At 38.8% G+C, this 24,737-nt stretch overlaps 1 protein-coding gene across 2 annotated transcripts in view; it reads right to left on the bottom strand.

Moving 5' to 3' along the window:
* Positions 1 to 16,877, bottom strand: part of LOC143685039 (uncharacterized) — a 193,607-nt gene extending 176,730 nt beyond the window's left edge. For both annotated transcript variants that reach the window (XM_077162579.1, XM_077162580.1), the window contains exons 1-6: positions 16,120 to 16,877; positions 7,241 to 7,313; positions 6,647 to 6,757; positions 3,232 to 3,345; positions 2,550 to 2,744; positions 866 to 1,019 (exon numbers count right to left, since the gene is read on the bottom strand). In XM_077162579.1, coding sequence (XP_077018694.1) covers positions 866 to 1,019; positions 2,550 to 2,744; positions 3,232 to 3,345; positions 6,647 to 6,757; positions 7,241 to 7,313; positions 16,120 to 16,325 — 853 coding nt within the window. In that variant the 5' untranslated portion in view covers positions 16,326 to 16,877. The remainder of the gene's footprint in view (positions 1 to 865; positions 1,020 to 2,549; positions 2,745 to 3,231; positions 3,346 to 6,646; positions 6,758 to 7,240; positions 7,314 to 16,119) is intronic.
* Positions 16,878 to 24,737: the final 7,860 nt, after the last annotated feature.

Here is a 24,737-nt window from a genome sequence, read left to right as displayed (position 1 = left end):
CACTTGGCCAGGCATAGCTAATAAATCCTTGGTGTGCTGGCTTTCTGTGGAGGTAGCAAAGACTTACTCACCTTCTCACAGCCTGTAAGAGAAACCCAACAGATCCTTTAGAGGATGACTTAGTGGAAACAGACTGCCTATGGCCTTTGGTAGTAAGCAAAGAATATGATTTATAAATTAATAAATTAGAAGAAGGTGAGAACCTTCACCTCTCTTTGCCTGGCTAACTGCTACTTATCTGTAAGAACCTAGTTTGATCTGCCCTCCTTCGAGAGCCTTTCTCTGAAGCAACCTCAACTGGGGTTGGCTGCCTCTCCCAGGTGCTCTTGTGACCTCCTGAACATACCCCAAGCAAGTTCGTTGCTCAAAGTGATGTGATCAGGTTCCTTAGTCATCCCTAAGCCAAGGTAAGGGCAGGAAGACTATTAAAGTGGTTCTGGTGAAGAAATTATTTTCAAATATGTAATATTGAATGAGGAAGGGACCTTAAAGATCACTTCTCTGAAAGGGTTATTTTGGAGATGAATAATTTGAGGTCTGAAGTGATGAAATGACCTAAATATGCAGGCCCACAGAGAGGCCCCCACAGAGACAGGTCAATGCAGTACTCCTGACTTCAAGTCCATTGCCTTTTTCCTCTCTCTTCGTTCACCAGTTAGAAAGATGGAGATAAAAATGTCTAAGAGAGGTATTTGTTACTTTTTCCTTCAGTAAATATTAAATTAATACTTGTTTATTAAAAGGATATAACTACTAGGCATATAGAAAAATTTCAATCAAAATCATGCAATAAAACAGCACATGTGCAAAATTACAATCTTCTTTCCCCCATATTGCCCTAGGTTAAAAAATACTAATTTCTTACCTGAAGCACTGGTATCTGTTGGTCCTGGAGAAGCAGAAGTCTGGATGTTAGAGTCAGTGTCAATGACACAGACCTTTTCATTTTCATCACCAACCTCAAGGAGTTTGTTGTCCTCTACACTCAGCACTTTAGAGATGGGCAAATATTGGAGGGCCTACAGAAGGGCACAACCAAGAGACCACTTGCTAACTCAATTAACACAGAAGCTTCTAGACTGAGGTTCAGGAGCAGCTCTCCACTTTGATAGAGAGGGAGGGAGGTAGATGTGGACCTTAGAAACCTGCCCCACCAGGAAGGGCTGACTCTGGAGCTGAGAGACCTGGTACTGTTACTAATTCTGGGTGAGCTTAACCTCTAACCAAGTCTACATTGATTGAGTACCCATAATTGAAAAGGCATTGTGTGAAGTGCTAGGGATACAAAGATAAATAAGATGTGGTCCAACCTAAGAGTCCACCATTTAGTGGGAAACTGTGATGGTTAGGTTCTAGTGTCAAATTGGCAGGTGATGTGCTCAGTTGTCTGGACAGGCAAGTACTGGCCTGACTCTTGCTTCAAGGATATTTCATGGTTGGCTGATAAATCATCAGTCAGTTGATTGCAGCTATGGCTGATAACATCTGCAATCAACTAAGGACCTGTCTCCCACCAACAAGATAATCCAATCAGTTGACAACTATTAAGGGAGAAGAGAGACATCGTCACTACTTCTTCAGCAGTGAGCCTCTCCTGTGGAGTTCATCCAGACCCTTCATCTAAGCTGCCATTTTCACAGCCTGCCCTATGGATTTTGGACTCTTCCATTCCTATGGTGGTGTGCAATGTGAGTTTATAGAGCTCATATTTACGGATATCTGTTGTTGGTTTCATTTCTCTAGAGAACCCTGACTAATATAGGGACCATACTTTGAGTTGATCAATATAATGCTGTGAGTTGGGGAGAAACGTATCAGAGGTAGTCTTCGTAGTGACTGACTGGATATGGATAAGGGATAAACTTAAGGACGATGGCCGAGTTTCTGTTTTGAGTAACTCTCAAACTCTCAGTGGTATCACCAAGATAAGTAGGAAAAGATTTAGTTGGAAAAAAAAAGAATCTTTCTAAAATGTAAATTCATATATGTTACTCCCTCCCTGATGCCTCCAGCCTGGGTTAGGGCATTCTTTTGTACCTCTCTTTATCCTATACTTTTAGTTATTCTACCTTCTTGTCATATTGTATTTCAGTTGATTATTTACTTACCTATCTTCCTATCAACCTCAGACCCAGTTTCTTTTCAGCAAAGAATGTATCTTTGCTGCATGGCCCTGGACAAGTACCTGACACATGTTAGACCCTCATTAAATATTGTTGAATAAAAATACAGTTCTAAATTGGAGAGCATAAATCCTGAACAAGATGATAAAACATGAACCTAGATAGCGTATATGAAATAGTCCAAGAGAGATATCTTTGAGAAAGTTAAATTAATGGGGTCATTTCATTAGCACAAGGCAGAGCTCATCTTTAAAAGGTTTCAAAGAAAAAGCCAGTGACTTATTACAGTTCTTATTTGTTGGTCATGTGGAGTACAGAAACAATGACAATCTAAAACTAGGTGACTGGTGTGAGAAAGCAATGTTCTGACTATTCCTGGGAGGGCCCCATGTCATTACTTAACTACTTTTCACATGCCATTCCTACCTGTAGGTAGTGGTGAATGGTCCTGAGAGACTGTAGGTGACACACTAACCACCTTGTGTAAATAGTTACATCTTCCTGTGTCACTAAGTTAGGAGGATTGGTTTTTCCCATAAGGAAATTTTCACGTGCAACAGACAATCTTTCGGCTCTCTGAATTGCATCATTGTACTCCCGCATAATATAGCCAACTTGTTTCTGTTTAAGAGAGAGACGGACACACAACTTGGTTATTTTCCAGGGCTGTTTTCCTGTGTCATTTGCTTTCAAGTATAGGGTAATATTGTTTGGGGGCCAAAGAAGGGTCTCCTGGAATTCTAAGTTCCATTTTCTGAATTTGACTGATAAGGGCATGGTCATATTTTTAGGATCTGGAAAGCGAGAGATTCCAGTAAAGAGTCAGTGTGTAAGAATGTCTGTAACTGGAATCTGCTTCTGAGCTTTTATCTGCAGGAAAGAAGGCCAGGCCTACAGAGAAAATGCATTTCTTATCATACAAAACTTCCTTCACATTTCATTAAAAAAAAAAAAAAAAAGGTACCACTATCTTCTGCCAGAGGCAAGTAGGTACATCCATTCGTTTCCTTCCCATCTTTAGCCATGAATTAAAATTGATAAGCTTAATGATCATTATGTTTCATTATGAGAAATAGCTCATAGGTGTTTCTGTTTAGGGACTTCCTACCTTGTAAAAAGGATAAAGCTGCTCCATGATCTCACTGTGCTGGCAAAACCTCTTCCACCTAAGCATGTGTAAATATTTACTCTGGACTAGCTGGGTAATTCTCTCTGTGTAATACTTTAACAAAAACAATAAAAATTAACATTTAGTTGATTGCCATTATAGCAGAAAGATTGAATTGTCTTAATAACATTAACAATAAGTAAATCAATCCCAGGTTGTTTTTGGAAAGACAGATTTTTTTCTCTATAAAGACCATAAGATTAAGAAGCCTGGCTCAAGATACCATTCAAATTTAAATAAAGCATGTTGACATTTCTAAATCTTCATGATCCATTGCCAAGTCAACAGATTGTATGCTCATGTATCAATTACTGCATAATTTTAGCAGTGACATAAAAGTCTTTCAAACTCTCTAAAGCTGAACTTAAAACTTTGTTTAAAAATTGAACTTATGATTCTAAAATACAATGTATATACAGGTAAGATTATGCAGGTTAACCTAAGGCCAGACATTTTATTTATATTTAAAAATATTTAAATAACCCAACACTTTAAAATGTTTTCTTTCTGAAAATAAAAATGAAACTGGTTGTCAGGGAACAATTAAGATCAAACTTTCCCTTCAATCATAAAAAACTAGAAAATTGGATGAAATATATAAAGCAACTGTTTTCTGACATTGGATAATAGGCAATGCTGGACTCTCTGAGAGAAGGATAACAAATGAAGTAAGCCCTATAATTATCCTGATTCTCTGCTTGGTCTCTCTGAGTTGAGGAGAGAGAAACTGAAGTTTACGAAGGCTGAACCAACTGGAATTCGCAGAGCAGAGTACTGGAAAGGAGGGAGCTATGCAAAGAATGGGCTCCAGAAATCTGAAGCAAGGGCCCTTCTCTGAGTCTGCTGCTGCATACTAAGCCATACATGAAAAGGGTAATGTTTCACAAGGAAATGCAAAGAACAACTTATTGAAGAATTGTAAGCTGAATAGTTCTCAGAATTCTTACTGGATGGGGAGATTTTTGAGCTCCAACTAGCCAGAGTAAAGAGTCCTCATTGAACACTTGAGGCATTCAGTGGAGACTTCAGAGAGCCACACTTTAGTAAAAAGGATAAACTATCCCTAGAGTAAACATTCTTTTAAACCAGCTCTAAGAAAGTTTAAGAGCAAGTCTTGGAAGGGGCAAGCTGATGTGCAAGTAACTTAACTTTAGTCAGAATAAAGTCCATCACACTTTAAAGGAATAACAATAATAGTATAAAAAAAATCCAGCACTCAGTAATGTAAAATTCACAATGTCTGATGTTTAACAGAAATTACTAGACATGCAAAGAAGCTGGAAAATGTAACCCATAATCAAGAGAAAAATTAGTGAAAAGGAAGACCCAGAAATGGAAGAGGTATTGAAATTAGCAAACAAGGACTTTAAAAGAGCTGTTATGAATATAATCAGCATGTTCAAGGATTGAAAGAAAAATGTGAACATAATGAGGAGAGAAATGGAAAATATCAAAAAGAACCAAATGGAATTTCTAGAAATGAAAAATACAATATCTGAAATGAAAAATTAGCTGTATATGATTATTAACAGATTAGACACTGCAGAAGAAAAGAAAATAACTTGAAAGCATAGCAATAAAAACTACACAAAATGAAGCATGGAGGAAAAAAACATAACAGAGCCTCATTGGCCTATAAAACAATATCAAGTGATTAACATGTGTATAAGTGGAATCCCAAAAGGAGTCTCATTATTTGAAAAAATAAAGGTTGAAATTTTTCAAAAAGTTATGAAAATGATAAACCTACAATCCAAGAGGTTCGATCAAACCCAAGTATGATATACTCCAAGAGAACTTCACCAAGGATCATCATAGCCAAATAGCTAAAAACAAATAGAAAATCTCATAAGCAGCCAGAGAATAAAGGACACATTATATCCAGAAATGGAAATTGTAAGCCAGAAGACAATGGCACAACATCTTTAAGGTGATGAAAGAGAAAACCCATCAGCCAAGAATTCTACATAGAACAAAAATATCTTTCTAAAATGAAGGAAAAATAAAAGTTTTTCAGAAAAACAAAAACTGAGAGAATTTGTCACTCCTTATAAAAATTTGACACTTTCACAGACCTGAACTACAAGCAATATTAAAGGAAATTCTTCAGGCAGAAGCACTGGACCAGGGTTTCTCAACCTTTGCACTATTGACATTTGGGATCAGTTTCTTCTTTGTTATAGGAGGCTGTTCTCTGCATTGTAAAAAGTTTAGCAGCATCCTTGGTCTCTACGCACTAGATGTCAGTAATATCTTTCCCACTAAATTATGAAAACCAGAACTGTCTCCAGACATTACCTAATGGCCCCTGGGGAGGACAAAATGTCCCCTACCTTCTCATTTCCTTTGTCTCCCTTAAGAATCACTGATATACACAAAAGAATGGTGTCAGAAAGTAAACGGGAAAGAGACTTTTGGATTCAGATAATGACAACACTTTAACTTGCAAATAGAATCTCAAAGCTTTTTTTTTCTGTTGTTAATACATTATTTCATTGCTAATAAATTCCTAACACATTAATTTGTATTTAGAGGGAGGATATAACTCATGATACCTAGGAGTAAAGAACAAACAATTTTAAAAATAAAAATAATACGTGCTTATTATAGAAAATTTGGAAAATATATAAAATAGAAAGAAGAGGTTCATTATCATGCCATCCAAAGAAAGTGATGCTTGACATTTTGGTATACATCCTTCAAAGGATTTGTCTATATATCATTTGACCATTATTAAGCTATGTGATACAAACATACAATATCAGTTTTTAGTAGTTAATATTACCTAATGACACAATTCCTTAAGCTAAAAAGTGTTTAATGGTAAAACAGTATTTTATCAAGCACCCCACCCCCTTTTTTTTCGCATGGGCAGGCACCAGGAATCGAACCTGGGTCTCCACAAGCACCATATTTTTAAAAACTCTTTTTCCCATTGTTGTATATTTAGATAATTTTCACTTTTACTATAATGCTGCGATAATCATCTTCATGGAAATTTTTTTCTCAGGTTTTGAATTATTTTCTTAAGAGAGATATCCAGAAATATCTTCCCTAGGTCAGCCAACAGCGTTTTGAGGACTGGGACTCTTAGTCAATGTACTATATTGCCCCTTAATGTCAGACTAAGGAGTATTTAACAGAAACTCAGTCAATTGTTAGTGATTTTAGGTAAACTGAATTTAACCATGGCATAGCAGAACAGCGTTTACACTAACCAAGTCCTTATATATGCAAACTACACATCTAGAGAAAATCCTACCCTGGCCAGAAGACACACCAGAAAGGTAGATTGTTCATACATTTCTACTAAATTCCACATTATTTTCTTTTCTAAATTGCAAGAATAACTTACCTGCAGCAAAAGCAAAGGTAAATTTTCAGGAGTGTACTCCCTTCTTAGGCAGCTCTCTAGCTCCCTCTGCATGACATCTGCCTGCACAACAAGGGGCTTTGACTCAGACACCTGAACCCCACGCAGCACAGCAGGCAAACAGAAGGAAATTAGGAAAGAAATCATCAGTGTTTATGACAGAAAATGACATACAGTTTCTGGCAGTCTTTTTGAAAAATCTGATGTTGATTTGCACATTTATTGTCAGTTATTTTACTTGTTCATTACAAGTAGGGCAGACTGTGCAGTTTGATGATGACCATGCAACAGAGGAGGAAATCTGATTAGTTTTTACACAATGTTATATCTAAGTTTCCAAATAGCTAATTTTAACACCTGAAATCAAGAAACTGTGAAATTTCAAAAATCACAAAATCATGTATCTCTAAGTGGCCTGCTCCAATTCAGCACTGAGTTGAATATTGGCTATTTTGTCCCTATGATCAATTAATAACTCCAGCTGTTTGTTTGTAAAAATAAAATTTTCCTGCTAAAAGTTTTCAAAATCTTATTGTTTGTTGTATTGAAATATTCATACCATGCTCACCTACTCACCTGTAAGGTTTTCTTTAGCACCAGTTCCCTTTCTCTTCTAAAGTAAGAAATGTCCTTTGGTATTGGAACAGAGCTGCAGAATGATTTATGCAGAGGAAGATATTAAAGCTGTAATAGACCCAGACCATAGATATGCTCTGAGCCATCACGATTACTCTAACCACTTCCCAACTGAATAAGTATATCACATATTGGACCTTTGGGGCTATGTAAAGGACATTTGCATCTGTCTTAGTCCACATCTGTCTCGTGGATACTTCAAAAGTTCCTAAACCTCATTCTCCCCACACAGTCTTTCCTTTTACCTCTGATTCACCCCCTTCTAATTCCTATACAAGGGTCCAGAGGGGCACATGCTAGCAATGGTGAGAATTTGTATTCCTCCACCTATATTCCCTCTAGTAGCCTCATCTTTAATAAAGACAGTGCTTATCAAACTTTTATAACAACCTAGATGACCCATAAAACCAGTATCACATTGTCATGGTCAAGTTCATGTGGTACACATCATGTGGTACCTGTTTGTCTGGTTGAGCAAGTGCTGGCCTGTCTGTTGCTATGAGAACAATTCATAGAATTAAATCATGATCATTTCGGCTGCATCCACAGCTGATTCCATTTGTAATCAGCCAAGGGGACTGTCTTCTGTAATGAGTGATGCTTAATATAATCACTGGAAGCCTTTTAAGGAGGATTCACAAGAGACAGTCTCCTTCCTGTTTCAGCTGGTGAGCCTCTCCTGTGGAGTTCATCTAGGCCCTCCATCAGAGTCATAAGCTTCACAGCCTGCCCTATGGATTTTGGACTCTACTCCTCATGATTACATGAGACACTTTTATAAATTTTATATTTATGGATATTTCCTACTGATTCTGTTTCTCTAGAGAACCCTAACTAATACAACTTGGTACCATGAGTGGTTCTTAAGAAATAGAATCTTAAAACTGGGTTTTTATGATTAGTTTTCTATTCTGACTGGACTCAAAGGCACTATGGACTCTGATTCCTATAATCAGAATGATACTGCCAATCCATGGGTTGAGTTGGCAAAAGAGATAGTCAAAATACCACCATTCGATTCTTCTAATGCTTTGCTCGTATGAAGCCAGGCTCTGGGAATAATGTTTTTGACACCTTTATGGAGTTTTGTGGAAATAGAAGATATACAGATGTTGGCTGGTTGTTGTTAGATACACTGCATACATTAACAACAGAAAGGGATGGGCTTAAGGCTTCAAATGAGAAGCTTATGTGCTGTCTGACAGATGTGAATGCTTCTATGAGTGTCCTGAAGGAAAATCTTATTTCATGTAGCCATAGACTTGAGATCTCCGAAAATCAGACTCAGAATCTTATTGTTACAGTAGCAACTTTATAGCATAAACTGAAATCTCAATGCTGCATGGTGTCTGCCGTTAAAGTGAGGGCACTGATTAAAAAGGAGTGGGGCCCTGAAAAATGGAATGGTGACATAGATTGATAATGATGTCGGTGGCGAGGTTGAAATCCCAGGTCATGCTGAGTCTTCTCCAGATAATCCTGTAATAGTCTGCCCTGAGGACATAGCCACCCCACCTCCAGCCTGCCTTGAGGACTTGGCCACCCAACCTCCTACTGAAGGGATTAGGTCTAGAGTAATTAATCCTGTTTCACCAGATGAAATTGCAAATGAATACCCTGAGGCAAATGACTTGGAAGATACTTCTAATTCTCTTCATGACCCACCCACACCACCCTCATTTCTTCGAGGCCTATAACTAGACTAAAGTCCCAACAGGCCCCTAAAGATGAGGTACAAAGTATCATGCATGAGAGGTACATTATACTCCAAAAGAACTGTGTGAGTTTTCCAATTTATATAGACAGAAATCATGGGAATATGTGTGGCAATGGATTTTAAGGGTGTGGATAATGGTGGGAGGAATAGAAGGCTGGATTAGGCTGAATTTATTGATATGGGCACACTAAACAGAGATTCTGTATTCAATGTCATAGCTCAAGGGGTTAGAAAAGGCATTGACAGTTTGTTTGGATGGTTGGCCGAAACATGGATCAAAAGGTGGTCAATATTACCTGAGGTTGACATGCCAGAACTGCCCTGGTATAATGTAGATGAGGGGATCCAGAGGCTTAGAGAGATTGGAATGTTAGAACGGATTTATCAAGCAAACCCTGCTCTTACACCCCAGGAATGTCCAGAGGATGCACCTTTTACCAGAACAGTGAGAAACAAATTTGTGAGACTAGTACCATCATCCCTGAAGAGCTCTGTAGTTGCACTTCTCTATAGGTCAGATATTACTGTGGGAACTGCTGTCACTGAGCTGGAATTCTTAAACACAAAGGGGATGACCAGATCCCTAGTTGGCAGAAGCCAGGTGGCAGCACTTAATCACAAAGACAAGGAGGACGTGGTTATTACAATAGACAGCAAACTCAAAGCAGAAGTCAAAATAATCTGACTCGCAGATATTTGTGGCATTGTCTAGTGAATCATGGGGTACCTAGAAATACAATAGATGGGCAGTCTACTAAATTCTTGTTTGAGCTGTATAAACAAAAGGGTTCTAGGTCAAGTTAATGGAAGTCTAACCTGAATTACAAAAACACAGAGTCACTGCCCCTTAATCAATTTCCAGACCTTAGACAGTTTACAGACCCAGAGTCCCTTGAATGAAGGGGAAGCTAGGTTCCTTTGGGGGAGAACCCTGTTACACTGCCACAAATCTATATTGTTAATCTTCTTCCAAGCCTTCCCCAAGGAGACTGACAGCCTTTTACCAGGGTAACTGTGCACTGGAGAAAAGGAAATGATCAGATATTTCGGGGATTATTAGACACTGGTTCAGAAGTGACATTAATTCCAGGGGACCCAAAACGTCACTCTGGTCCACCAGTCAGAGTAGGGGTTTATGGAGGTCAGGTGATCGATGGAGTTTTAGCTCAGGTCCGTATCACAGTGGGTCCAGTGGGCCCCCGGACCCATCCTGTAATTATTTCCTCAGTTCTAGAATACATAATTGGAACAGACATACTGAGCAATGGAAGAATCCCCATATTGGCTCTTAACTCATGCAGTGAGGGCTATTATGATGGGAAAAGCCAAGTGGAAGCCACTAGAACTGCCCCTACCTAGCAAAATAGTAAATCAGAAGCAATACTGGATTCCTGGAGGGATTGCAGAGATTACTGACACTTTTAAGGACTTGAAGGATGCTGGGGTGGTGATTCCCACCACATCCCCATTCAACTCTCCTATATGGCCTGCTTTACAGATGGTTCAGCATGATCTGCATGTACCACCCAAGAAGGACAGCGGTGAGGGGAAATCCTCCCAGTGGGCAGAACTTCAAGCAGTACACTCTTTGAGCAGTTCTCTTGAAGGAGAACTGGCTAGAGGTCTGTTTGTACACTCAAGGGCTGTTGCTAATGGTTTGGCTGGATGGTGGGGGACTTGGAAAGACCATAATTGGAAAATTGGTGACAAAGAGGTCTGGAGAAGAGGTATATGGATAGACCTTTCTGAGTGGGCTAATAACATGAAAATACTTGTGTCTCATATGAATGCACACCAGAAGGCGACTTCAGCAGAGGAAGGTTTTAATAATCAAGTGGATAAGATGACCCGTTCTGTGGATATCAGTCAGCCTCTTTCCCCAGCAACTCTTGTTATTGCCCAATGGGCTCATTAACAAAGTGTTCATGGTTAGGGATGGAGGTTATGCATGGGCTCAGCAACATGGACTTCCACTCACTAAGGCTGACCTAGCTACAGCCACTGCTGAGTGCCCAATCTGCCAGCAGCAGAGATCCACACTCAGCCTCCAATATGGCACCATTCCCTAGGTGACCAGCTGGCTACATGGTGGCAGGTTGATTACGTTGGACCACTCCCTTCATGGAAGGAGCAGCGATTTGTTCTAACTGGAATAGACACATACTCTGGATATGGGCTTGCTTTCCCTGCATGCAATGCTTCTGGCTAAACTGCCATCCATGGGCTTACAGAATGCCTTATCCATCATCATGGTATTCCACACAGCATTGCTTCTGATGAAGGAACACACTTCACAGCAAATGAAGTGCAGGAATGGGCACATGCTCATGGAAATCTCTTGTCTTACCATGTTTCCCATCATCCAGAAGTAGCTGGATTGATAAAATAGTGGAATGGCCTTTTGAAAATTCAATTACAGTGCCAACTAGTGGCAATACCTTGAAGTAGAAATGGGAGTGGCACCACTCACTATTATCCCTGGTGATTCACTAGAAAACTTTTCTTCCTGTCCCTGTGACCCTGAGATCTGCTGGTCTACAGGTTTTAGTTCCAAAAGGGGGAGTGCTTCCACCAGGAGAAACAACAATGATTCCTTTGAACTGGAATCTAAGACTGCCACTTGTCACTTTGGACTACTCATGCCCCTGGATCAACAAGCCAAGAAGGGGGTTACATTCCTGGCTGGGGTGACTGACCCTGACTATCGGGGGGAAGTAGGACTGCAACTACACAATGGAGGTAAAGAAGTGTTTTCCTGGAATATAGGAAATCCCCTAGGGCATCTTTTAGTACTACCATGTCCCGTGATTAAAATCAATGGAAAACTGAAACAACCCAATCCAGGCAGGACTACCAATGGCTCTGAAACTTCAGGAATGAAGGTTTGGGTCACCTACCAGGCAAAGAAACCACAGTCAGCTGAAGTGCTTGCTGAGGGTAAAGGGAGCATGGAATGGGTAGTGGAAGAAGGTAGTGATAGATATGAACTGCAACCACGTGATCAGTTACAGAAACGAGGACTGTAATGCTGTTTTGTTCATATTATACTATTTAAGTTGTAAGATATGAAGTTTAAGAATGAATGTTACCCAAGGACTTGCACCCTATTCTGGGGAGATTTAATGTGTTTCTGGTTATATGCAGGACAGTTGAGTATTGTTAGGTGAGAAAAAAATGTGTCTTTTATTGTTTTCTATTTAGAAATTAGGTATGGTTTAAGGTGATGAGTATAGCTGCCAAGTTGACAAGGGGTGGACTGTCATGGTCAGGTTCATGTGTCAACTTGGCCAGGTGGTGGTACCTGCTTGTCTGATTGGGCAAGTACTATCCTATCTGTTGCTCTGAGTGAGGACATTTCATAGAATTAAATTATGACCACGTCAGCTGCATTCACAGCTGATTCCATTTGTAATCAGCAAAAGCAGTGTCTTATGCAATGAGTGATGCTTAATCTAATCACTGGAAGCCTTTTAAGGAGGATTCAGAAGAGACAGTCTCCTTCTTGCTTCAGCCAGCAAGCCTCTCCTGTGGAGTTCATCCAGACTCTCCATTGGAGTCATCAGCTTCACAGCCTGCTCTACAGATTTTGGACCCTATGGTTCACATTCACATTGGACCCTATCACATTCCCATGGTTATGTGATACACTTTTATAAATTTTATATTTATGGATATTTCCTATTGATTCTGTTTCTCTAGAGAGCCCTAACTAATACACATATAATTAAACAAAATGTTTTTACTTGTGTGTACTTGCTGAGTTACCTGGGGGTGAAAATGGCACTTAAATGTCAAACATGAAATACTTTGGAAATTATTAACTAATCTATTTATCCCTAGGGCAAAACATTCATAGTGGAAGTACCTGTTTAAGCAGTCTCATGGGTTCCTGTTCAAGTCCAGTCATGAGGGAATTGTTTTTACCATGGACTTTGAGATAAGAAGGCACAAGCAGCACTACTGTGTGGCCCCATTTGTAAGGGGCTGGGCCTAGAATTGAGAAGCTCTCTCCATTTGGTGTAAAACACACCCCAAGGTTTTGCAGCTTTGGGAACATTAGGTGACAGCAAGCCTGTCAGAGACATCACTTTCTCAAGATGGAACTTTGCAGACATTGTCAAGCGGGGTTCACATCAGGTAGTCTTGGAACACATGTTGAAAGACCACCAAGAGATTTTGAAGGGATTGGAGCCAGTGAAATTTAAGTTAATATTGTTAACATGACCCTATCAGTTGCCATGGATAAGTTTTAAAGGAAAATGAATATGCACTGTTAGTCTGTACATTTATCAGAAATTCCACATACTAGTGATTCTGTGAAAACAGCACCAGACAGACAGTCAGGAGATCCACCACCTATTTACACCTAAGTAACTCATTTAACCATTTTGTGTCAAGTTTCCTGATCTGACGTTAGAGATAGCATCTCTCTTATCACTTTACATATTGGCTTTGGTGAAAAATGAAATGAGGCAAGCCCTAAAAGGGCCTTAAGGAGAAAAACATTAATTAATACAATTTATAATTTCTGTGATTATTATACTTGGATCCTGACTGCAATATCATGGAGATGGAGAAGCAGTAATCAGAACGGGGAACAGTTATTACACAGGCCTTCAGGGAAACAGAAGAAACCCATCCCTTCCCCTGCCTCTTGTCTTCTGTTTCTTTGGCATGTTAGGATATTAGGTGGGGTCATGGTCTCAGCTGCCCAACCTTCTCTCAGTCAGATCATGTGTTTCTTGTCAGTTAACTTCACAGTGTCTCGAATGACCTAAAAGGTTGTTGAATATAGGAGGTATGTACATCAACCCAAAACAGATAGTTCATTTGTTCACCAAGTATCATTCATTCATTTACTCATTTAGCAAACATTTATGAAGCACTTAACTACTTGAGCTTGTGGGGATAAAAGAACACACACACAAAAAAGTTAAAGATGACTAAGGTGCTCTTACCCTCCACTCTCAATAGATTTTTCAGTCTAATGGCGAATAACATTGCTAAAGTGGTTATCAGTAGTGCGTATTTTCCATTTTTCTTTGAACTCCAGAACCTAGCACAGCAAACAGAAGGAGCTCTATAAGTATTTGTTGGATTAATATTTAGACTCCTTCACATGTAGTGTTTGGTAGTTTGAGAGAGTAGAGAAATATACAGGCATCCAGAGATTTTCTATTACACTCTTTTGAAACAGAATTTTAGGAACACTTCCTCATCACCATATACAGTGGGGAATCATGTGCCTAAGGCTCAGCCATTTAAACCATAATAATACCAACACCTGATCTTTGCATAATGTTTTCTAGAGTTTGAAATGCCTTCACATTTCATTATCTCATTTGATCCTAACAACCTTGTAAGGCAAGCAAGGCACACATTTTAAACCTTGTGTACCAAATAAAGAAACCAAAGTTTAGAGAAATTATGTGATTCACGTGATTTCGTGATTTTTCCACTTCCTCACACTATCTGCTTCATGTATCCAAGGACTTTAAGGGCTGAATTATAAAATACACTGTCTTGGTTTCCCATTTGCTAAAATAAACAGCATACAATGGGTTGGTTTAAATAACAGGAATTTATAGGCTCACAGTTTCAGAGGCCAGAAGGCTTTCCTCCTGTAGTCAGTGTCTTCTGGCTGGCCAGCACTCTTTGGTTCCTCGGCTTTGCTGTCACATAGCAATGCATATGGTGCCATCTTCTTTCTCTTCTGGGTTCCAAGCTTTGCTCCCAGCTTCTGGCTCCACCCAGTGGTTTCTCCTCCCATATCTCATTTCCTTTGCTTATAAGAATTTAGTTCTATGGGATTAAGCTCCACCCTCATTCAGCTTGGTTACACCTTAACTAATAACCTCTTCAAAGGTCCTATTTACAAATGGGTTTACATTCGAAAGACCGTGTATTGGGAGCTATATTAGTCAAGGTTCTCTAGGGGTATTGAATTGATAGGTTTTTATAGGAATTGGCTCATGCAACTATGGAGTAGGGCAAGTCCAAATTCTATAGGGCAGGTTGCAAGCTGGGAACTCCTGTGGCGGTTTTCAATGAATTCCCTAGGCAAAGCTGGTTGGTTGAAATAGAGATGAAAATTCTTCTTTCTGACTGTTGAAATCATCACTTCTCCTTTGAAAGGTTTCAGCTGATTAGATGAGACTTCTTTCATTGTTGAAGGCAATCCTTCCTTAATTGTAGGTGTAATCAATCATAGATGCAATCAATTTACTGATCATTTAAATTCATGAAATATTCTCATAGTAACAATAGGCCACTGCTTGCTTGACCAAACTGCACACCATAACCTTGCCAAGTTGACACATGAACTTAAGCATCATGCCTTTTGTGGGGACATGATTCAATCCCAACACACACTAAATACTGGTTCTTTAGAATCACTTTTGGAATGAGGTACTAATGTACCTATTTACTGCTTCTTCTCCTGCAGTTCTCTCCCCTCCCCTTACCATCCACACTGTGTTTACTCAACTGTTTAACTTACTGGGCCCTCATATTATTCCTGCTGATCAATTGTGGCAGTAACAGAATCAAAATAATAAGAATGTCCTGGGCCCATGAGTCATGTCTCTCAGGGGCAGATCTGGCTATACTATTTCTCTAAAAGAACTTAATTGCAATCATTGGCAGCACTTACCTAAGGAAGGGCTCCTAACAGAACATTCTCTTGCCAAAATTCATCACCAAATACCCAGCATTATTTCAATTTTAAAAAATTTCATCAAAATCAACATCAAATTCATTTAGAATAGTAATGGATAAAATGAAGTCTCTTTTCATTGACTATGACTTGTATAATAGCTTCTGGATCTTTAAGATGATGGCATTTGTAACACTTAAAAGCCCTTTTCCATTTTCTGTGGTAGGACACTGCTTCTATCTGCCTCAACAATTCTAGAATATAAGCAAATCTTAGGGACAGTAGTCATGTTGGAAAGGAATACAAGAAACTTATGTTTACCATTTATCTGACCTGCAGATAATGTCAGTTGTCCATATGAAGTGAAGAGGGGGCTAATGGTGATTATACAGTGAAGGTGGGGGTTAAAGTCCCTGATAACCACAACTTCATACTGCCACTAGTTACCTGTATGCTGTAATAGCTGTTCTCTGAAAAGCTCCCTGTTCTTCTATTTCAGATTTCAGTTCGGTCAATTGCATAGCCAGTTCTTTCTCCAATAGTTGGATTCTTTCTGTGGAAGCAATCTTATAAATTTCATCCATTGTTGCAATTACTGTTTTTCTGTATTCCTGAAAAAGAAAGAACACAAAGCTTACGGCCAACTCCCTCATTAAGTGTCTATCTTTGTCCAAGATATCATGACAACTTTGTGGAAATATTTGCTTCTGCAATTTAAAGGAGCAACCAGACTAGACTGTCGTCATCTATAATTTAATGACCGTTTAAAAACCGGCAAAGAGAAAGTAAGTTAGAATTTCCATTGACCATGCCTTTGTTCAGTCCAGATCACCTTCAGAAAGGTCTCTACTCCAGTTTTGACTGAGAGGTTATTTAAATAAGAATGTATTTCCCTCACCTGGTCCCCTGCCCTTCTCCCCACAGGCTTCATAACATCTTGTGGGGAACACACACACTAAATGCTATAAACATTGGTTATTGCTGGCCTCTAATATCACTTCAGCTGGGGCAAAGAAAGGATGTTTACAGGTTCTTGCTACATAACTAGAGTATTTCTCCACAAGCTTTTCTGAAGGCATGAATTTGTGGCCAAGGGTGGTGATATATCTAACATGATCATGATTCATGAACTTTTGTATTTGGAAGAAAATTATATATTTGGATATGCTTTCTTAATTTTGAATACCTTCATGTGACATATTGAATTTGCCAATAAATAAAAATAGTTGATCACCCTTTGCCCTCACCCTATTCCACCCTACTTGGTTGACAGCCTGACAAACCACATTATTGCTCACTAAGTGAGTACCTAGTGTGGTATTCTAATTTACAATGCAGAGTAACTGGATGACCCAGTAGTCCTGGACCCCATGAATTGCAGGGGCTTGAGTAGAAGATATGTAGTCTCTCCTTAGATAGAACTACACCAAGCATATGTGCCAGTCTACTGCTACCCTTACTTGTCCTGGACAGATAGGGGAAAGTCACTCTTAGGCTGTGTATCTTTTAGAGCCCTCCAGAGAAACAGACCAACAGGATATATATATATATAGTATTATATATATTGTATTATATTAATTATATTATATTATATATATAATATATATCCTATGATATACATTATATATAAATATCATAGGAATTGGCTTATGCAACTATAGGAACAAGTAAGTCTAAATTCTGTAGGGCAGGTCACAAGTTGGAAATTTCATTGAAGGTGAATTCTCAGTTGAATTCCCCAGGACAAGCCGGCCGGCTGAAGTAGAGATAGAAATTCTTCTTGCTGACTTCTGAAATCCTCAGTTCTGGCTTTAAGACCTCCAATTGATCAGATGAAGAGACTCTCCTATTGCTGAGGGCAATCTCCTTTATTGATTGTAGATACAATCGGCTGTAAATGCAATACACACAAATCTGACTACGAACACCCTCACAGTAGCAATCAGGCCAGAGCTTGCTTAATCAAACACATGGACACCATAAACTAGACAAGTTGACACATGAACTTAACTATGATAGACTTTATTTAAGCCCTTTTTCTCTTTGATATTTCTAGATTTTCATTTATACTTTCAGAGATGCTTCATTTTCCTAAGTTTAGGAAAATGCGTTAGTTGCAATGATTAATTAAGCAGTAGAGATGCTTTGTTGCAAAGATGTGATTTTAGAGCTTTCTAATCTTTTTATAAATATTAAAAATGGAAATGAGCATGCATATTCAGTCTGGGCTGTGAACCTGCTGAGTAATAAATCTGTCATATTTGGGACACTGCTGGAGTTCAATAAAATTCACTGTTATTGTTCTTAGCAAAAGTAAAGTGTTGTTATGAAAAATATTTGCCACTTACAGTGTCCTTTCATTTGGGCAGTTAAACACCTGCCTTAACAGCTGCATTCTAGCTGGCAGCCAAGAGTGACAGAAAGATAGACTAGATGATTCTTTCCTAAGAGAATGAACAGTTTGTCTTCATTTCCTGATCAGTTTCAACACTTCGCGGCTCAGAAATGAGAACATTTAATCCTGCATTTAACTTTCTACAGAGTCAAATACAGTATTCAGAAAATTAACAAGAGGAGAGGTCAGCCTTTGACAACTGTCCATGAAACAGATCCAAACCAGAGGAGTCCATGCCTGCTAAGCACTCATGTCTAGCTTTAAAGAGACAAGCAACTATTTACTTGGGGAAAGGAGTTTCTACTTATTGGACAACATATGTGAGTCAGGCAGGCGTTGGCCCTGCATCTAAGGTCTCAGAAAAGAGATGCTTAGGAATTACCTCAAGAGCATATTTTCAAAATATAAAATAACTATTGATTGTGAAAACCCTTCTTTTTATGTGTTTAAAAGGTGATAAAATTTAAACTCTATGACAAAGATATTAAGAATAGGTGGAGTGGGCATTGGAGGTATTCAATTGGTGGTTGAAGCAGGCTTGGATGGATTTTAAATAGGTATGTTCAGAAGAGAAACATCTGAGTAGCTTTAGGTTCTTTTAGGAAAATATATAATGTATCTTAAAAATTTCAAGGTAACTATCTAAAGAATAGAATCACAATCTAGAGTTTCCCAAACCAGTTGGGGTAAGGGATGGGATGGGACCTTTAATGTACAATAGAAGGCTGGAATAGAGAGGGGAATGAAACAAAAAAAAGCATGGTAGAAATAAGATAAAGTATATCAGTAATTATTTTTAAAAAATCCATCTATTGGGACACAGCTTTAATCCCTTTAAAACCCTAAAATTTGGTAGTAGGTATCAACTAAGACAATGACTTTTATTCTAACAAATGTAGGATTTAAACTGACAACTAAGCTGATCCCAAATCACTATTTGTGAGGATCTGCATAGATAGATACTCCATAACTTCACTGGGTAACCATTTTGATGTTTGGTCATCTTGATCATCAAAATGTTCATCCATATGTTCAAATGAAATTTCTCCTATTATAAATTGCATTCAGTCTTCTACATTAGTAGGGGGTATGGTTGTTTTAACAAGAAGACACAATCACTCAGTAAAGAACAAAGATGTCTGTCTCTCTAATGTAACACTTGTTTTACAACTGTTGTTTGTTAATGTTGCTGGAACGCAATATACTAGAAATGGGTTGGCTTTTAAAAAGGAGATTTATTAAGTTACAAGTTTACTGTTCTAAGGCCAAAAAAATGTCTGAACTAAGGCATCCAAAGAAAGATACCTTGACTCAAGAAAGGCCAATGGTGTCTGGAACACTTCTGTCAGCTGGGAAGGGATATGGCTGGCATCTACTTGCCCTTTTGGCTTCTGTTTCAAACAGCTTCCCCATGGGTGTTTTCTTTCTACCTCTCTACCCATCTCTATCTGTGCTACCTCTGAGCTTTTTCCAAAATGATTCCCTCTTAAAGAATTCCTTACAGTAAGCAGTTTAAAATCCACCTTGAATGGGCAGAGATACATTTCCATGGAAACCACCTAATCAAAAGATCCCACCCATAATTGGGTGGGAAACAACTTAATCAAAGAGATTCCACCAAACAGTAAGTCTGACCCTGTAAGACTGAACTAGAAAAAAGAACATGGCTTTTCTGGGGTATACCACAGCCTCAAACCAGCACAAATTTTAATGTGAATGATCCCAGGAAACTTTCTTTCCAAGTTTTCCTTTCACCACCCTAATAAGTGTTGTTTAGGCAGACACTTAGTGTCTGGACACTTAGTGTTTTCCTTTCAGTGTGGCTAGAAAATGACCTGTGCAGGGAAGGGCAATAGCTTACATGAAACACACATTTGATGATCTAAATTAAATAAAATACTTTGTGAAATAATGAAATTATCATTATTAGAAAATTTTAAGTAGAGGATATTGGAAAGTATTTTCAGTATTGAATGAAGGTAGTTTAAAGTTATTTGTAAGTTTTTTTCCCCCAACTTTTAGATTCCAAGCCTTTATGATAGAATTCTCAGGCGAGGGAGATGGCATAAAAGATATCATATGCTGAGGAAAGCAGGATTACATACTGGGAGCCTCCCACATGTGCTTAGCCTGATTCTAGGCACATAGTAAATACTTAGTCATGTTTGTGGTAGAGGAGGAGGAAAGATTGCTGCTCAAGCTTTGTGCATAGTACTTAGAGTTTTTGAACTGCATTCGGAGGAACTGAAGAATCTTGAGGAGGCCTTAAGCGCTGACCTGTGGGTAAGGAAGAGGTTAGAGCATTGAGATGCAAGCTTTTTCTCCTTATTTTGAAAACAGAAACTTTCTACATATTTGAAAAATAAGATTTCATTTAAAAACAGGCATTCAGTGCTCTACAGGAAGTATGAACACAACTGAAACTACAACCCAGTACTCTACTATTTGAGCTTTTAACCACAGCACTCCACACTACTTAGTGGAGCTTAGACAGTGGTCAACTAGCCCTTCACTAGTGCCATTTAAATGTCTTTAAGCCTAAATAGGGTGATCCTCCTGAATTTCAGAAATATAAGCTCCTAGAAATCTCAGAAATGCAATTATAGAGAACTGATGGATTCTCTCAGCTGTTGTTTGAATAAATTATTTTATTTTCACCTCTAAAGAATATTTCCACTGGATATAAAACTGATAGTATTTTTACTTTCAGCTTTTTAAATGTGCCTTTTTATTGTCTTCATGCTTCCATAATTTGTCAGAAAATCATTCATCAGTCTTACTATTGCCTTTTTTAAAAATTTTAAGTAATGTGCCCTCTTTTCTCTGCCTATTTTAAAGATTTTATCCTTAACTTTGGCTTCGAGCAGTTTGAGTATGATAAGTATACGTGTGGTTTCGTTTGTATATATTTATCCTTTGGGTGTAGGGATTCACTGAGCTTCCTTAATGTGACCCAATATCTTTAATCAGTTTTGGAAATTTCTTGAATTTTAGTGCTTCAAAAACATTACTTCTGCCCCATTCTTCCTCATTCTTATTCTACTGGGATTCCAATTACACATATGTTTGAGTGTTTGACTATATTCCATGTCTCTTATAATCCGTTTTTTTTTGTTGTTGCTGTTTTTTTTTTTTTTTGGTGCATGGTCCAGGATCAAACCCAGGTCTCCCGTATGGATGTACTCAGTTTTATTCTTTCCATTCTTTGGTCTCCATGTTTCAGTTCTGGGTATTTCTATTGATCTGTTCTCAAGTTCATTACTTCTACTTTTTGCTGAGTCTAAACTGTTAAAATTTTCCAATGCGCTCTCAATTAATTTTCAATTTAAATTGCAACAATTAGTTGTAGAACAAATTTAAGATTTTGGTATGGGTTACAAATTCCACAATTTTAGGTTTTTATTTCTAGCTACTTAAGGTACTGGAGGCTAAAAGAAATATCAGTATAATGATTCAGCACTCATACTCATTTGTTAAGCCCGACCTTGTCTGTATAACTCCACAATCACCTTTGATCTTTCTCCCACTCTTTACGGGCATTTGGGCTATGCCCATAACTTTTGGTGTCACCTGGACTTTTGATTGCTACTCTGGCAGGTCCCTCTCCCTTTGACCTTTAAACACTATAGAAGATTTAGTTTTACCCTATAGATGTTTAAGCTAGCTCTTTAACTTCCTGCCCCATGCAGACTCAAAATTTGGCAAAATTTTCGAGAGTGAAATTGGCCAAGTGTTTCCTGCTAGCTTCATCTTTCTGGTGGGATTTTTTCTCCAAAGCACCTGGAGACAGACTTCATTCTGCATTTTCAACCCAGACTCCTTCTACTTCTTCTTTTAAAAATATTTTTATTGATAAATCTTCACACACACACAGTCCATACATGGTGTACATTGGTTCACAATATCATCACATAGTTGTGTATTCATCACCATGATCATCTTTAGGACATTTGCATCACTCCAGAAAAAGAAATAAAAAGAAAAAAGAAAAAATTCACACATCCCATATCCCTTACCCCCCTCTCATTGACCACTAGTATTTCCATTTACCCAATTTATTTTACCCTTTATCCTCCTATTATTTATTATCCACATTTTTTACTCATCTGTCCATACCCTGGATAAAAGGAGCATCAGACACAAGGTTTTCACAATCACACAGTCATACTGTAAAAGCTATATTGCTATACAATTGTCTTTAAAAATCAAGACTACTGGAAAACACAGCTCAACAGTTTCAGGTACTTCCCTCCAGCCACTCCAATACAGCATAAACTAAAAAGGGATATCTACATAATGTATAAAACTAACCTTTATAATATGTAAGATTAACTTTCAACTCTGTTTGAAATCTCGCAGCCACTGAAACTTTATTTTGTCTCATTTTTCTCTTCCCCCTTTAGGTCAAGAAGACTTTCTCAGTCCCATGATGCTGGGCCCCAGCTCATCCTGGGGATTCTGTCCCGTGTTGCCAGGGATATTTACACCCTGGGACTCATGTCCTACATGGGGGGGAGGGCAGTGAGTTCACCTGCCGAGTTGGCTTAGAGAGAGATGCCACATCTGAGCAACAAAAGAGGTTCTCTGGGGGTGACTCTTAGGCATAATTATATGTAGGCTTAGCCTGTCCTTTGGAGGAAGAAGTTTTATAGGGGTGAACCCCAAGATCTAGGTCTTAGTCTCTTGATTTGGTTGTCTCCACTGCTTATGAGAATATCAGGAATTCTTGAAATGGGAAGGTTGAATATATCCTCCTTTCTCCCCATTTCCCCAAGGGGACTTTGCAAATATTTCTTTATTCACTGACAAAATTACTCTGGGATAAATTGGGGCATCACACTAACCTGGACAAACCACAAGATCTCACAACCTATTCAAGATTCCATGTATTTACATGGAATCTTGTAAATAAAGGTGTTCAAATAAACTGACCATACAAGCTACCCAAATAATGTGCTGCCCAAAATATAAATTTGCATCAAATAAACATCTCTCCCTTTGTCTTACACAGAAGTTGAAGTTTTAAAATATGAACAATGTCATCCTTAACCTCATATTCTGATCTACTCCAGTCCTATCCAGATCAGCTTCATTCATATCTCTGGTCAAAGTCTGATTACTTTTTCAACTTTCTAAACATTTCCTATATGGGTGTAATAATGACTTTCATAGCTTCAGGTGAATTTTAGGTGTCACCTAAACACTTTCTGGGAATGAACAAGTTATTTACAAACAGCTCAATATCCCAGAATTTAGAAATAATAGTTACAATTCTTGAATATATGTGACTGCTGTAAGAGCTTACAATCTAGGACCCTCTACAATAGGCTCCAACCTGATAACCCATACTCTTGACTTCAGTTTACCATGTTTTTATATTATAGTTAGTCCATATGAGTAAGGCATGATAATATTTGTCTCTTTGTTTCTGACATTTCATTCAACATACAGCTGTTAAGTTTCATTCACCTAGTTGCATGCCTCACAATTTCATTCCTTCTTGTGGCCACTCAGTAGTTCATTGTATGTCCACACCATAGTTCCACCTTCCACTCCTCAGTTGTTGTACCCTTAGGCCACATCCATCCGTTATGAATCTGCAGCCATAAACACCATTGTTCAAATGTCCATTTGTGTCCCCCACTCAGTTCCTTCAGGTATATACGGAGCAAGGGGTGGAAGGATCATGGTTTCCTGTGAAGCCACCATACTGCCCTCCAAGAGGCTTCACCTCGTAGTTTCCCTCCCGACAGTGAACAGGTACATCTCCTTCTCCATATTTTCTCTAGCACTTGTTTCTCTGTTCACTTTTTTGTTCTTTGTTGTTTTTTTACATGGTGTGGTAGTTAGATTCAGTTGTCAACTTGGCCAGGTGAGCATCCCTAGTCTTGTTGCTGTGGACATAAGCCAACGGTACATGAACCTCATCTGTTGTCAATTACATCTGCAGTCAACTAGGAGGCGTGTCTGCTGCAATGAGTGACATTAGACTTAATTGGCTGGTGCTTAAATGAGAGAGCGCAATGTAGCACAGCCTAAGCAGCTCAGCATTCCTCATCTTAGCACTAGCAGCTCAGCCCAGGCCTTTGGAGATGCAGAAAGAAGTCACCCTGGGGAAAGTTGTTGGAACCCAGGGGCCTGGAGAGAAGACCAGCAGAGACCATCTTGTGCCTTCCACGTAAGAAAGAACCTCAGTGGAAAGTTAGCTGCCTTTCCTCTGAAGAACCAACAAAATAAATCCCCTTTTATTAAAAGCCAATCCATCTCTGGTGTGTTGCATTCCGGCAGCTAGCAAACTAGAACAGTATGTGAACCTCATCTGTTGCTCATTACATCTACAGTCAGGTAGGGGAGGCGTGCCTGCTGCAATAAATGATGTTTGATTTAATTGGCTGGTGCTTAAATGAGAGAGCTCAATGTAGCAGAGCCCAAGCAGCTCAGCCCAGGCCTTTGGAGATGCAGAAAGAAATCACTTGGGGAAAGTTGTAGGAACCCAGAGGCCTGGAGAGAAGTCCAGCAGAGATTACCCTGTGCCTTCCCATGTAAGAAAGAACCTCAGTTGAAAGTTAGCTGCCTTTCCTCTGAAGAACTAACGAAATAAATTCCCTTTTATTAAAAGCCTATCCATCTCTGGTGTGTTGCATTCCAGCAGCTGGCAAACTAGAACACA

Source organism: Tamandua tetradactyla, chromosome 5, assembly GCF_023851605.1.
Source record: "Tamandua tetradactyla isolate mTamTet1 chromosome 5, mTamTet1.pri, whole genome shotgun sequence".
NCBI classification, from domain to species: Eukaryota; Metazoa; Chordata; class Mammalia; order Pilosa; family Myrmecophagidae; genus Tamandua; species Tamandua tetradactyla.
Note: the sequence above shows the minus strand (reverse complement) of the source record. Positions and strands in the feature narration are given on the sequence as shown.